The sequence below is a fragment of the Phacochoerus africanus genome, chromosome 8 (assembly GCF_016906955.1).
Source record: "Phacochoerus africanus isolate WHEZ1 chromosome 8, ROS_Pafr_v1, whole genome shotgun sequence".
Classification (NCBI taxonomy): domain Eukaryota; kingdom Metazoa; phylum Chordata; class Mammalia; order Artiodactyla; family Suidae; genus Phacochoerus; species Phacochoerus africanus.
The window spans coordinates 47,069,572-47,085,537 of NC_062551.1; the positions used below are offsets into that span (position 1 = coordinate 47,069,572).

General features: G+C 55.0%; 1 protein-coding gene across 7 annotated transcripts in view; it reads left to right on the plus strand.

The window, feature by feature from the left end:
- The window catches only part of SIPA1L3 (signal induced proliferation associated 1 like 3), a 231,914-nt gene that overhangs the window by 126,665 nt on the left and 89,283 nt on the right, over window positions 1–15,966 (plus strand). For all 7 annotated transcript variants that reach the window (XM_047793285.1, XM_047793287.1, XM_047793288.1 and 4 more), the window contains 4 exons: window positions 416–2,257; window positions 6,013–6,143; window positions 14,229–14,417; window positions 15,217–15,391. In XM_047793285.1, coding sequence (XP_047649241.1) covers window positions 724–2,257; window positions 6,013–6,143; window positions 14,229–14,417; window positions 15,217–15,391 — 2,029 coding nt within the window. In that variant the 5' untranslated portion in view covers window positions 416–723. The remainder of the gene's footprint in view (window positions 1–415; window positions 2,258–6,012; window positions 6,144–14,228; window positions 14,418–15,216; window positions 15,392–15,966) is intronic.

Here is a 15,966-nt window from a genome sequence, read left to right on the forward strand (position 1 = left end):
GCAGTTTGGCTCTGATCCCTGGCCTGGGAACTCCATATATTACGGGGTGGCAAAAAAAGAAAAAAAAAACTTATTTGTCTAGATGGTTATGGTAAGATATCATGTTTTTTTTGAAGGATCTATATGCTATAGTATTTATAGGTGAAATGGCCTGATATCTGGGATTTACTCTCAGATATTCTGCCAAAACCAAAATGGAACAGTGGGGAGACAGATGAAAGAGTAATGGCAAACATTTAATGGTGTTGAAGGGGTGGCTCATCATGTTCTTCTCTCTGCTTTTGGGTGTTTGAAAATTTCCATTATAAAAAAGGGGTTATTTTAATGAGCAAAGATGCCCCCCCCCAAAAAAAAAGAGGTTATTCTCTGAGAGCAGTAACATCACATCTCACCTTTGCTTTTTCTCCCTTTTCAGCATGGCAGGGAAGGCACCCCTGCAGCCTGCCAGCCCTCCAGCACACCTGCCGCTTACCCTTCCCCGCTGAGCCACTCAGCCTGGAGCCCCCGGGGCAGCACCTGCCTCGTGAGGTTGTCCTGGCTCAGCTGTCCACAGCTATGGTGGAGAACTGGACCCCACAAGCTCATAACCTTCCCATCAGGCTTCAGGGGCCGGCATCCTTCATCCTGGGACTGGTGGCCCTGAACAATGGCTGAGGGCCAGGGGACCCCTTAAAGGTAGTCTACAGCTTTCAGGGGCCAGTAGCACTCCAGCGGCCGTGGACTATGACCGCCTATCGGCCCATTCCCAACGATGGTGTAGACCTGGCAGCCAGCTGTGGGGCCAGGGCGGCTGACGTCCTCCCGGGGCCCCACACAGCGGACTACACTCCCATGGGATTCTGGGTCCAGAACGGCAGCATGCCCCAGCCGGTGGGGGAGAGCCCGGCCGGCGCCCCCACCCGCCCCAGCCCCACCACCCCCGCAGTGCCCAAGATGGGCGTGCGCGCAAGAGTGGCCGACTGGCCGCCCAAGCGGGAGGCCCTGAGAGAGCAGAACAACCCGAGCCCCTCACAGGACGCCGATGGCACGAAGGCCGCAAAGGCGGCCCATTCCATGAGGGGAATACAGAACGGACAGCCCCCCGCCAGCACCCCGGCTTCCTCAGGGCCCAAAGCCTTCCACCGACTGTCCAGGAGAAGGTCTAAAGATGTGGAATTCCAGGACGGGTGGCCCCGGTCCCCGGGCAGGGCCTTCCTCCCCCTGCGGCACCGCAGCAGCAGCGAGATCACCCTCAGCGAGTGCGACGCGGAGGACACTGTCGAGCCCCGGGGGACCCGGCATCCGGGGGCGCTGCCGCTCTTCCGCGAGTACGGGAGCACGTCCTCCATCGACGTGCAGGGCGTGCCCGAGCAGAGTTTCTTCGACATCCTCAACGAATTCCGCAGCGAGCAGCCCGAGACCCTTGGCGCCGCGACCCTCGCAGGGCTCCTCCGGGCCGAGCCTGGCTCGCACCTGGCGGGGGGCGGCAGCGGAGCCAAGGGGGACGCCCGCAACGGGCAGCCCGCGAAGGACAGCCTGCTGCCGCTGCCGCCCGCCAAGGAGAAGGAGAAAGCCCGGAAGAAGCCCGCGCGCGGCCTGGGCGGCGGGGACGCGGTGGACTCGTCCATCTTCCGGAAGCTGCGGAGCAGTAAAGCCGAGGGCGAGGCGGCCCGCTGCCCCGGGGAGGCCGAGGAGGGCCGGAGCCCGCCGGAGGCCAGCCGGCCATGGGTCTGCCAGAAGAGCTTCACCCACTTCGACGTGCAGAGCATGCTGTTCGACCTCAACGAGGCGGCCGCCAACCGGGCGTCCACGGCCCAGCGGCGGAACACGACCACGGGGGCCTCGGCCGCCTCCGCCACGGCGTCCCTGACGGCGTCGCGGGCCCACAGCCTCGGCGCCCTGGACCCCGCCTTCACCAGCACCGAGGACTTGAACTGCAAGGAGAACCTGGAGCAGGACCTCGGCGACGACAACAGCAACGACCTGCTGCTCAGCTGTCCGCACTTTCGCAATGAGATCGGAGGCGAGTGTGAGCGCAACGTGAGCTTCTCTCGAGCGGCCGCGGGCTCCCCGGTCGGAGGTGGAGGTGGTGGTGGCGGCGGCGGCGGCGAGGGCCGCCCGCAGGAGCCTGCCCTGAGCTCCTACCGCACCAACGCCAGCATCTCCGTGCTGGAGGTGCCCAAGGAGCAGCAGAGGACGCAGAGTCGCCCGAGGCAGTACAGCATCGAGCACGTGGACCTGGGCGCCCGCTACTACCAGGACTACTTCGTGGGCAAAGGTGATGTGGGGGGCGGGCAGGCGGGCACAGCTTGTCTCTGAGACTCTCACTGCTCATTCGTTTCCTGTGTGCCAGGCCCTGCCTTGCACATCGAGGATGCAGCAAGATGCAAACCTCCCCCAGAGAGGGGCTCTGAGGATGCGGTGAGCAGGGGTAGCACCCGGAAGCCCTGACCTCCGGGAGACAATGTGATCCATGTGCATTAACTTGGCAAATACGTGCTGGGTTCAGCTATGCGCCAGGCGCTTTCTAGAGCTAGGGGATACTGTACGAAACACCTTGTCTTCCTAGCCTGTAATGTCTTAGTGCAGTAAGACAAACAATGAAAGTAGATACATATGCAAAACATATAAGGTGTCGTGGGGTGGCAGGTGCTGTGGAGAAAAGTCACGCAGGGAAGAGGGGAAATAGAGTGTGGGTTTGGGGGTTGCATTTCAGTAGGGAATGGTCAGGGCGGGCCTCCTAGGTAGGTGCCCTGTGAATACTGAGTTGAAGGAGATGAGGGAGGGAGCCTTGTGGAGACTGGGAACAGTGTTCCTGGCACAGCCCGCAAGTGCAGTAGTCCTGGAAGACTGGAGGAAGGGGAAGGAGCCAGCGTTGCTGGGACAGAGTGACGGAGGGAGCGAGGAAGGAACTGAGACAGGCGACAGGGGTGGGACTTTGTGGGCCATGGCGAGGACTCTCATTTTCATTGAGGTGGAGCCGCAGGAAGGTTCTGAGTAGGAGGCGACCTTGATCTGACTCAGGTATTCACAGCCCCCTCTAGGAAACAGGCTGTGGGAGCAGGGAGACCGAGGAGGAGGCTGCCGCTGCCATCGTCCAGGCAGGAGACGATGATGGGCAAATCTAGGATGGGAGCTCCCCGAGTGAGGAGACGATGATGGGCAAATCTAGGAAGAAGCAGGCAGGTCTGGATCCCCTTTGAAGGTGGAGCTGTTGATGTTTGGATGGTATTAAGCCCCAGGAGAGAGAGCCTCACGCATGGTCGTGTTCACTGGTGCTGACAGAGCCATCCTAGGTGACACAAGCCATGGCGCAGAGACCGAAAAGCCTGGCAGCTGCGGGGGCCAGGCAGGGACTGAACAAAGTGCAGCTCCCGCTCAGCTCCAGTTCACTGTAGCCAGCCTTTCCAGTTATTTAAGATTCTCCTGAAAATTCAGGGATTTTTCTTTTAATGTAGATCCTCCTATATCATTTCAGAATTGCTTGAACCGTCCTCACATCCATGTTTCAGGCAAAGAGGGGGCAAGGATAAAGGCAAGACGGCAGACAGCCTGCGAGGTCAGGCCTTTTTAGAGAGCATCCTCAGAAGCCCCAGCCAGCGGTTATTAGCCCCAACGCTTCTGGTTATTAGCTTCTCTTAGCTGCAAGGCAGGCTGGGAAATGTAGGTTTTTAGCTAGACATGGTCCTTCTCCTTCCTCCGAGAGCAGAGGGTATCTCTTAAAGAGGAAGAAGGGAAGAATGAATAAGGGACAGGCAACTGGTACTCCACAGGCCGGGTCAGACACAGCACATGTCAACTAGGTCACCCCGCAGAGCTCAGAGGACAGACTCTGGAGCCGCTGTGTTGCAATCAAACAGTCCTGGGTTTGAGGGGTCTGTTGCATGCTTATCAGCTCCCCGTTAACATTGCACACCTTGGACTTTGTGTCCTCATGTGAGGAACAGAGACAATTGTAGCAGCAGCACGTGTCCAGAAACAGAATGACACAGAAATTGAAAAGAAAGGGCTGAAAAAAGAAGTTCAGGCAGTTGCTAACCAAGAGAAAGCAGGTGAGGCAGTATCAGTATCGCAGAAACTGGATTTCAAGGCTAAAAACATTTGTTAGAAGAACCAAAAGGGGCACTTCGTGTTCGTTTTTAAAAATTCATCAAGAAACTCTAATCGTTGTCAGCCTTTGTGTACCTGGAAACCTGGCTGATAGTTATATTTTTTAAAAAATTAGTACAGCTGCAGGGAGATGTGAACAAATCCACAACCTGTGGGAGAAGTTGACAGTGTCACTCTGAAATTGGCAGATTTAGCAGCCAAAAACTCAGGCTGAGGGGATTTGAAAAACCTGATTTTACATTTATATTATATTAATTTTGTATCTAACCAACAGAGAACACTTTTTTTTTTCAACTGGCACATAAAAATACCTATGCGGAAGGACTGTGGTAAGGATCAAATAAGACTATACCTTAAAACACTTAGTTTTGGAAATTCCCATGTGATGCGGTGGTTTAAGGATCCGCATTGCCGCAGCTGTGGTGCAGGTTGCAGCTGTAGCACGGTTCGATCCCTGGTCCGGGAACTTCCCCATGCTGCAGGCACAGCACAAAAAAACAAAAACAAACCAAGAAACAAGCACTTCGTTCCTCATCAGGCAGGTAGTAAGGACTTATCATGGGACTTTAAATAGAAGCTCTTCTCTTTCATGAAATGATTTCTCTGTAACCCTGGAAGCTCATACATAAGTTAGTCATTGGTCAGTGTTTATTGAGTGTCTACTCTATGCAGGACTGCAAGGTGCTGAGCACGCACTGGTGGCAAACAGGACAGAGCAGCCCCTGCGACTGTTTCAGGAGTGAACTGATATCTGTGGAGCGTTTATTCTGTTCTCTAACCAGCTGGGGAGATTGTTTAACCCACTGCAGATGTTGTTCTGATTGGGATCCTTAATTAACCCACATTATTTGAGCCTTAGATAAGCCTTTGATTCGCCAAGAGCATCTCATGAGAAGAACCACCATCACTGAAGTATTCAGAGCACTGGGGTGGGAAGGAGTTTCTGGCAGCGCGTAGATGCTGACTTCATGGGCTTAGGTCGAGACAGACTCCTGCTGGGCATCCGCCACAAGCAAGAGATGCCTGGGTTATGTATCAGGAAGACCTGTTGGCCTGGGAGGATTAGAAGACAGCAGCCCGGTTTTCTTGAAGGGGGAGACAGCTGTCATTTCAGGGAAAGAACAGGAGACTTCCTCCGGGACTCATTAAAGGCTCTGTCACCATAAGAAAAAAAGTGTTTAAGTTTTAAACGCAGCGTTTAAAGTTTCCTCTACTCTAGAAAAGTCTGTAAAGTCTATAGAAACATGGTTAGACAGAGGTGATGCTTAGGGGCTTAAATCAAGGTCCTTTTCTGTGACAAACATCCTGCCCCGGGGGTAGTAGCAGCCAGCACGTCTCGCGCGCTGACCCAGCGCGTGGCCCTGTGCTAAGTGCTCTGATTGGTAACGTCTGCAATCCTCACAGATTGCAATCCTCGCAGCCGAGCTCAGGGGGCAGGGCCATCCTTCGCGACCCCATCGCACGGATGAAAACGCTGTCAGGTGACTTGGGCCACATCCAATGCGTCCAGAGCCCGCATTCCGCCGGGCAGAAGCCTTTCTAGACTAGGGTCTATCTGCTTCACGCAGTTAAGTGGCACCCAAGCTGATGAACATTTGCAAATACGGGATAGTCACTGCGAGGCTAGGTTTATCCCATGGCACGCACTGCCTTCAGCGGTTTTTATTTGTAGCCTCATTTCACCCTCACATCGGCTCTATGAATTGTGGGTAGCAGGAGGGCCCCCCCATTTCCCAGGTGAGAAACTTCTGTGACTGGCAGAGGTGATGTGGTCCTACGGTCTCTCTAGTGAGTGTGGCTGTGACCAGGACCCCACGGGTTGCACAAGAGCCTTCACCGGCTGTCCCCCCAGCAGGCCTGCCGTGGGACGTCACCCCTCCTTCCAGAGAGCTGACTCTGAACACCCCTGCTCTTCCCTCTCAGAGCATGCCAATTACTTTGGCGTGGACGAGAAGCTGGGGCCAGTGGCTGTGAGCATCAAGCGGGAGAAGCTAGAGGACCACAAGGACCATGGGCCTCAGTACCAATACCGGATCATCTTCCGGACCCGAGAGGTAGGTGCCAGCACTACTCTTACTGTTACATAATGGTAGCCCTCATCTCTGGGCCCTTACTCTGTGCCAGGTTCTGAGGGCAAGTGCTTCCCCTGCTTCAGCTCACATAATCCTTCCAGCAGCCTCGTGAGAGCGATCCTGTTAGTTCCCCCATTTTACAGGTGAGAAAACGAAGGCTCAGAAATCAGTAGAAGAAGGGGCCAGGATCGGAATCCGGTGTGTCTGGCTGCAAAGCCCAAGATCCTCACATTTGCAAAAGATTAGCTGCAGTCAGCCTAGGAAGTGAGGGGAGGAGGTATCCAGCGGAGCAGAAAGGAGAATCACGACCCCAAGTCTCTGGACGGGCAGGAGTTGGGGAGTCTCAGCAGCAGGCACTGGTGTTGATGTGGACCAGCTGGTAGCACTCCCAGCCCTTCTCCTTTCACTCAGAATGGAGGATCCCCTTGCGTGGCTTGGTCCTCTGGAGTGAAGGTCAGCTGTGGCTGAGCAACAGGGCCTGGTGGGGGCACCCTGCTCGATTCAGTCTCCAAGTTGTAAGTGGCTGAAATCTGCTTCTTCTGGTTTAAGCCAGAAATAGAATTCATTGCTCCCTGTAATTGCAAATCCAGGGGTGGGAATAGCTTCAGGCATAGCTGGACCCAGGCACTCAAATGATGTCACCAGAACTCCTTATCTCTCCCACTCAGCTGGCTCTGCTGCTTTTTGCATCATGCATGTCATTCTTTTCTGCCACCACTAAGCTCATGGGAAAATGGAGACTGGCTGCTCAAACCTTCTGCACCTTTTACTTTCTCCTTCACACTCTGATCTGCTGCATCTCTGGGAAGGACTCTGATAGGCTCTGCTTGGACCACAAGCCCACACCCTGGGCCAGTCACTGGCATCAGGGATGTCAGAGGACTCTGTCTAGACCTAGGACATGTGCTCCACCCTGGGGCCAGGGGCCAGGCGGGGCACTGTGATTGACAGTTCCATCAGCCACCTCGGGGGGGGGGGGGGGGGGGCCAGTCACAGTTCCTCAGCAAAAATGATGGAGGCCGGCAGAAATAATGATTTCCAAAAGACCCAAAAGGAAGACCTTTCCAGAAAAGGGACAGTCATCAGCTGGGCAGGCCCCCAGATGGCTCTCCCTCACCCCTGCATTACCCCGTTCCCCCTCAATCCTGGCCTTTGGGAATTCAGCAGGCAGCTGCTGCCAGGGATGTGGGGTGTGGGGCCAGCTGATCCCGGACCTTGTTCAGATGGGCAGATGCCACACCGAGGGCCCAAGCCCCATGCCCTCACAAGGACCTTCCCGCTGAGGGGAATGGGATGACACAGAGGCTTTGTGGCAGCACAGGGAAGGCCATCCCCAAGACTTTGTGCCCCAGACCACAGGTAGTCACTGGCTCTTCTGTCTCCCTGGCACTGCTTCCTTCCCCTCCCGCTTCTGGCCAGATGAGCACCAGGGCATAATGTGAGGTGACACTCACACTGCATCAAACTGTCTTACGACAGATGGGGAGCTGCCAGGTGAACAACAACGCCCATCATATACCAACAAATACTGCTACAGCGGCTCTCATGTTGCAGATTTAACTGTGTCAGGTATTTTCTGTACCTATCATGTATATTCACTCGCTTAAATGTCACGACAGTTCTACGGTGAAGGCGCTGTTATCCTCACGTACAGAGCACGAGACAGGCACAGAGAGGTTAAGGCACTTGCCCAGAGCACCTTCAGTAAGTGCCAGGGTGAGGCATCGGCGCGTATTCCAGCCACCGCTTGGCCAGCCTGGGACTTGCTGACTCAGCTCAGACTGCAGATTAGGCCCCTTCATGAGTCATTTTATGTTGTTGGGCTCTTGCTTTTTTTTTTTTGGCTGCATCCATGGCATGTAGAAGTTCCCTGGCCAGGGATTAAACCCGCACCACAGCAGCGACCCAAACCTCTGAAGTGGCAGTCCTGGATCTTAATGTGCCCCATCACAGGAGAACTCCTTGTTGGGCTTTATTTATTTATTTTTTTAGTGAAAACAGAATACGTAGAATGAATTTTTTTTTCTTTAATTCCAGACTGCACTGCAAGTCCTGAGGGTCAGGAGACTCACGTGGAAATGCTGGGTCAGGAGGTATACGTTTGCCATGGTTCCTAGTCAATGGATTTGCAACCGACTTGGTGCCATTCCTCGCTCGTGCCTGCTTCTGTCCACTTTCTACCCCAGCACCCACAAAACTAGCCTCCGAGCCACCCTAGACTGGGCATGGGGCCCTCTCGGCCCAGGGGCACTATTCTAGGATTCACCCACAGCACGGAGATTCACTCAGCAGCACCACCAGCCAGCCCTGTGCTGGGCACTGAGGGGCCGGCAGTGAATAAGGCAGCACTGCATTCTTGTCGGGGAGGCAGACAGTACCTGAGGGAATTATGCGGCATGGTACATGATGACAAGCTGGAAAGGAAAGCCACCAAGAGAGTTACGTGGGAGTCGGGGGGTGGTACAATTTTTAGACAGGCTGGTCAAGGGAGATGTCACTGGGAAGAGAACATATAAGTAAAAGACCGGAAGGAGATGAGCGAAGGAGCCAGGTGGACATTTGGAAAAGTGTTCCAGGCCGAGGGAACAGTCAGTGCAAAGGCCCCGAGGCAGGACCGTGCCTGGCGCAGCCACTCAGCGGCTATGAAACCTTGGCCACGTGGCTGCTTCTTTCAGACTCAGTCTCCCCCAGGGAATCCCAGTCTCACAGGACCATGGCGTGGGCTTGGTGACATTGCCCATATAAAGGTGGCAGTGCTGGGCCTGGCACTTGGGGAGAGCCCAGTGAGGTAGGCCATGGGGAGGGGTCCCAGTCTTCTGTCCCCATATCACTTTCCAGTCAGCCCCCTGAATTTTGCCCTCACACTCATGCAGGCCACATGCATATTCGGTCCTGGGCCCAGCCCCTTGCAGAGCTGCCTGCTGGGCGCTCAGGCCTGAGGAGCTCTACATCTGGACAGAGGGAGGGGCCGCGGGTTGCGAGGTTTGCCTGGCCCCTTCCTAAGGCCCTTCCTGCCATGGAGGCAGAGCAAAATGTCGCGTAGCCCATAAGCAGTGATGACCGTGGTGATGAGAGTAGCTAACACTCTTAGCATATAGTCCTGCCTGGCACTGTTCGGGGTGTTTTGTTCGAACTGACCCTTCAAATCCTCCATAGTCCCATAATGTAGCCCCATTCTTATCCCCGTCCTACAGATGAGGACTCGGAGGCCCAGGGAGATCATCGCTAGTCAGGGCTCCCCCCGTGGCAGGGCCAGGACATGGACCCAGACTGCCTGGGTCCCCCGCCCGTGCTTTGAACCACTCGCCTCACTGCCTGTGGACCTGAGTTTGAAATCTGGCCCTGGGAACAGACAGCTTGGAGTCTGTTCACTCACTCGGTTTGGCTCTGCCCCTCACTGGCCATGTGACCTTAGGCAAGTGGCTTCACCTCTGGGTGCCTCGGTTTCTTCATCCGTTAAATAGACTTTGTGCTGTTTGTTCTCCGACTCCTGGAAGGGTGAGGCAGGGCTCTGGGACTGGCGCATACCAAGTGGGAGCGCGAGGCTGCAGGCTGGTGAGCGCCCTTGGCGGCAGGCAATAGGGTCATGGCTGTCAGAGGTCAGAGGGCCATGCTGGGGAGGGAGGCTCGCGTTCACGAACGGAGTTCTGTCCTGGCCACACGCACATGTCTCAGGCTCCTGTAAACCAAGGCGTGAGGGGCAGAGCCAGGGGCCCCGGCTGTTGCAAGCCAGCCGGCTGGCCCGCCCCAGATGGCCGCCCCCGGCCGCCAAGCAGACAGTCAAGTGGGCGCACATCTCCTGGCAGATGGGATGTGAGCGTTGGCAGCGCTGAGCTTCCCACCGGGGTGGGAACAGACTTGGAGCTGGGCTTCAGCACCACATGCCTGGACGTCAGCTCTTGCCCCCACCCTGAGCCTGGGCAGGATGAGCCCCAGGCCCGGGCTGCCCTGGCCCAAGCCCCTGCTGGCACTGTCTCTCTTGGGACACAGGGGACACCAGTTAGCGAGGGACTGCCTGACCCACCAGGCGCAGTGGGTTCCTTTTATCTTCCAAACATGAATTTTTTGGCAGCCCTCATTTTGTTAGGGTAGGAGGTTTGGATTTGTTTGTCTACTTGAAAAGCAACAGTCACTCATTCGGAATTTAAACAATATATAAGTATACAGAGTGAAAAAGGAAGAATCCTATACTGAGTGGGAAAAATATGTGCAAAGGTGACCCTCATTTGGACCTTCATTTCTGTCCAGTAGGTACCTCTGCTTATGTGAGAGACTCTCCAAAGCACACTGTGAACTGGGGAAAAAACAAATTGTCACTTCCTCTTTGATGTTAAATTTAAAAAAAAAATTCTTAATTACATATGTGGCTTTGTATAAGTACATTTGCCACGTGTACGTGTGGTAATAGTTAACACATACGCTCCCTGTGTGCCACATTCAGTGGGACTAGCACTGCACGTGGATTATCGTATTGACTCTTGACCACCCTTTGAGGCAGGCACTGTCATCCCCCACTTTACAGACAAGGAGACAGACACAGAGAAATTAAGCAACTTGTGCAGGGTCACATAGCTAGAAAAGGGCTCAAGCCAGGATTCAAGCCGAGGCAGACCGACTCCCAAGTGAGCCCCAGGAAGCATTCTTGGACCCGGCACAGGGGAGGACAGGGGCACGTCTGAGTCAGGAGCTGGTGGAGAACAACCTGAGCAAATGGGAGCCTCCCTGGCGACGTGACCCCGAGGCCCTCTCATGCTCAGCAAGATGATGGCAGGTGTCATGGAGGGTCAGAGCACACGCGACCTTGCAGGCTGAGCAGCGAGGGTAGATTTTCCTGGGAGAGAGCTGGGACGCTGTCAGCAGGTTCTGCGCAGAAGAGAGACATGATCTGACTCAAGCTGGTGCGGGAAGAACAGGCTGGGGTCGGGGGTGGCAGGGTGGGTGCAGGGAGACCAGAAGGCTGCCGTCACAGTCCAGGTAGGACATGGCAGTGCACAGGACCAGGTGGAGGGGAGAAATAGCCACGCGTTGCAGCCTGCCAGTGCCCTGCTTATTATCCCCAGCAGAGAAGGAAAAGCTGGGAGCTTTTTAACTAGTGGCTTTTGGTCAAATCTTCAGAGCCAAAAATGTGACAGTAGGCCACCTGTCTCCAGTTTGGAAGAGAATGAGGACTTCCGGCCCGCACTGTCCCTTGGTCCCAGCAGAGGGCGCTGTGGGGCAGCAGCAGCCGGATACAAGGGATGCCTATTGAAATGCACAATCTCAGGGCCGCCAGGACTGGCAGGGCAAAACATCCCATACCATCGCTGTTCATGATCTGTTTTCAAGACTACCCTGCTTGAGGGTTCCTGGTGTGACTCAGTGGGTTAAAATCACAACTAGTATCTATAAGAATGCGAGTTTGATCCCTGGCCTCACTTAGTGGGTTAAGGATCCAGCATTGCCTTGAGCTGTGGTGTAGGTCACAGACGCGGTACAGACCTGGTATTGCTGTAGCTGTGGTGGAGGCCAGCAGCTGAAGCTCCAGTACAACCCCTAGCCCAGGAACTTCATATGTTGCAGGAGTGACTCGAAAAAGAAAAAGCCCAAGACTGCCCTGCTTATGATAAGAGAGATTTGTTTGTTAGCCCAGGAACTTCATATGTTGCAGGAGTGACTCGAAAAAGAAAAAGAAAAAGCCCAAGACTGCCCTGCTTATGATAAAAGAGATTTGTTTGTTAATTACTGAGGCTGGAACTGGGAACTCCCAGCAATGAGATCATTTTGTTCCTTCCACGCATGCCTCTTGCCCAGGTCCTGTTTGGCAGGGGCGGGCTGTGTGCTCAGAGGTGATGTCGCGACACGTTATTGTTGCCGTCTCCTGTGTCTGTTGACTTAGGGTGAGCATGTTTTTCCTGTGAACGCTGATTCCCCCCCACCCCACCCCCGTGTATTTTGGGTGCTTACAACTAGCCCCCCCCCCCGGGGGGGGTAGTTTCCCTTCTGGGTGCAGGCTCCCTGCTGTGCCTTCTTTCAGTGCCTTGCCCAGGGCACGGTGCAGCCTGGCGGCCCATGGCACATTCAGCTAGTGTTGGTGAGGGCGTGAAGCCACCCGGGCTCTCAGACAGGGCTGGTGGGGTGTGAATTGGTACAACCACTTGGAAAACTATTTGGCAGTGGAGTAAAATTGAAGATTAACACGCCTGGTGACTCAGCAGCTTCTCCGTAGGTATAAACCCAGAAGAAAACATGTTCACGTGCTTCACTAAGAGGAGCTCCCGTGAATGTGCCTAACAGCGCTGTTCACAGTTGTCAGAGCAGTTTCCATGCTCAGCAGCAGCCGCCGCAGCAGAATGGATTAAATCCATCGTAGTAAAAACAGCAGCCTCTTGCAGCCACACGGTCCAATCTCCTATCTGTAGCATTAAGAGAAAGAAGCCAGACAGAAGAGATTGCAAACAGCACGCAGCTCAGAAACAGGCAGAAATAAATCACAGTGTTGGGAGGCAGGGGAAGGTTGCTGTCGCGGAGGTAGGAAGGAACAGGAAAGGGTTTCTGGAGGCTGCAAATTTGTCTTTCTTGATCTGACTGGTGATTGCTTAGGTGTTCACTCTGTGATAATTCCTTGAGCTGTGTTTAGGTGTGTTGTGTACTTTTCTGTATGTGGATTCTATTTCACAGTTAAAAAATGGAATTTTAAAGGGAAAACTCAGGAGCTTTGGCGAAGGCACACCTTGGTTGGAATTTGGTTCAGCCACTGAGCTGTGGTGACCGTGGTTAAGGCACCTGAGCTCTTTCTTGGAGCGTCCGTTTTTCTTATCTGTGAGATGGAAATAGTAAAATCTGCCCTGAACAGACCTGTGCATGTCATTAGGTAACTGTCATGCCTGGGATACTGTGCTGTGAACTGTGCCTTCATAATGTGGCTTGTTATTAAGGTACATCAGCGAGAGATTGCTTTGTCTCTAAAGTAACAGGAAACATGCCTAAATATAGCTAAAACCAATATGCAGATATTTTAATTATCAAACAAGAAGTCTTGGGGGTAGGCAGCGGCAGGGATTGACTTCTCTGTGTAATTTGTCTTTCTGTCTCTTTCTTTATCATCATAAGGTGGCTGCCCCAGCTCCAAACATCTTGTCCTCATACCCATATCCGTAGAAAAGATGGGCCGGTGGAAGGAGGCTTTCCTCTTACCAGGGAAGGAGATCTACCAAGGATGTGCAGATTCCTTCCCCAGGCTGAATGCCCCTCCCATCCCATTGCCTAGAACTAGTCCTGTGGCCACTCTAAGAGAGACGTGGAAAGAGGCACCTGAGAAAGGGGACCAAGACGGCTGTGATGGTCTTGACGAAGGATTTCAACTCAGGCCACACATCAGTCACCTGAGAAGTGTTAATGGGGGCGGGGATGGGGGGGCATGGTCATGTGTGTTAAGTGTACACATGTGTACACATACGCAGACATGTAAGCGTTTGTATACCTACACACACGCGTGCCTATGTACATGCCTGGGGCCCACACGGACCAAGTCAGAACCACCGGTGTTGATTTTGTCAGGAAACCAGGTTGAAAACCGGTGCCACATTTCAAGATCCAAGATGGTCCCAGTGTCCAGGGCAGGGAGGTGTTTTACATAAGAGCTTATGGCAGTGAGTGTGCATGTGCTATTACTGTGATAATGAAGGTAAGCGTGTTTGTTTGAGTCCCCACCTCGTGGAGCCTGTTTTGGTCAGCATACCTCCCACTACCTGGCATAATCCCATCTCCTACCTACACATCAGCTCCCGGAAGATAGGGGCTTGGTTTTGCTCACTGTATCAAACAGGGCTGGCCCTTAGGAGATGCCCAGTCTGTGCTTGTTGAACAAACGAAGCCGGTCCGTCATCCATGGTCTCCTTTCGCCCTCCCAGCCCTCCCTGGGGGCTCTGACACTCCCACGGTGCCCATTTCACACGAGGAAGCTGAAGCTCAGAGCTGCGACGTCATTCGGTCAAGATCACGCAGCCGGGGGCCAGCACGTTAAAGGTGGTCCATGCCTCGTGCTTTTTAGCTGCTGACCAGCACAATTCCCTTCCCTCCCTCGAGCAGCTCATCACCCTGCGGGGCTCCATCCTGGAGGACGCCACCCCCACGGCCACGAAGCACGGCACTGGGCGGGGCCTACCCCTGAAGGACGCCCTGGAATATGTCATCCCTGAGCTCAACATCCACTGCCTGCGGCTGGCTCTCAACACTCCCAAGGTGACGGAGCAGCTGCTGAAGCTCGACGAGCAAGGGGTGAGCTGGGGGCCCCTGGGGCAGGGGCCTGCAACCCCACCCCAAACCTCTTTCTGTCTTGGTCACTTTTTTCCCTCAGAGAACAGAAACCCGCTCAGGCTAGTTCCAGTTAGAGGAGGGATCTACTGCAATTTTGGAGGCGCCAGGAGCCGGAATGTAACTGGCTCTCAGGAGGGAAGCAGTCTAGGAATGAGACAGTCACCAGGCTCGTGTGTGTGTGTGTGTGTGTGTGAGAGAGAGTTCCTGCTCCCTCACTGCGCACTGCCTCCCTCTGCTTCTCTGGCCCCCCCACAGCTCCCAGAGTTGCCGTTAGGATTACAGCCACATGTAGAGCCCAGCCAGCGGTCCCAGGAGAGCCTCTGACTAGCCCCTGCTTAGGTGACCTGCCTGTCCATGGTCCAGTCATCAGTGACCAGGGGAATCGGCGATACGTAAAATAAATGCCGTTATCAGCCCCCCCACCCCCGAAAAACAATATTGCCTACACTGAGCCCTCCAGCATTTCCTTTTGCAAAACCTTTTCCAGTCTACCTCCTGTGGGAGGCCGGCCTCGGCCACAGCCTCTCGCTCAAGAGAGGGCTCGGTGGCCTGGGCCCTTGGTGTGCCTCTCCGGCATGGCAGGGAGGGAAAGGGACACCTGGGACGTGCCCCCACACCTTCCTTCTTCCTCTGGCCGTGGCACCGAGTTCCCGTGTGACCCCAGCAGCTCCCTGGCTCCGTGCCCGAGAAAGCCCCCTTGTTCCCTTCCGCCCCCACCCCTGCCCGGCCTGTCTCCACCAAGCCGCTCTCACCTCTGCAGCTCTGCCGGAAACACAAGGTGGGCATCCTCTACTGCAAGGCCGGCCAGAGCTCGGAGGAGGAGATGTACAACAACGAGGAGGCGGGGCCGGCCTTCGAGGAGTTCCTCTGCCTCCTCGGGGAGAAGGTCTGCCTGAAGGGCTTCACCAAGTATGCCGCCCAGCTGGATGTCAAGAGTAAGTGACAGGGGCGGGTGGCCCAGGTGGTAGCCCGGTGAGGATGCAGGACAGTGGGCGCGCGGGGACTCCGTTGGCGGCAGTGCAGGTAATGCAGCCACAGTACGGACAGCATGTCCCGGCGAAGCGTGGAGAGTCACCTCCCCGTGTCTCTGCGCTTGTACCTCTGCCCGTGTCCTCTGAGATGCCATGCCCGTGCGGGCTGGGGCTGGGGAGGCAGCGTCCCTGAGCAGTCAGAGCCGCAGACCCGCCAGCAGGGTGTTGCACGGTGGCGGTGATGAAGGGGAGCTGCAGGCGCCAGCCCGGCTGCGGGCCGTGCCCCGAATGTTGAGGCTGAGGAGCGGGTACCGAATGACGCCTTTGGCACAGCGCTCATTGAAAAAGCACACTCAGCAGTGGTTTTTGTGAGGTTTTGTTCTTGTGCAGAAAAACTAGAGAAAAACCAGTCACTGATGGCCGTGGGTTCAGAAAAGTGGTTACCTCTGTGTATGAAGGTGGATGTAACGAGAAAATGATGCCCACGGTAGAGTATTGGTCTATTCCTTCAGGCGGGTGGCAGGCACAGCATATGTGTT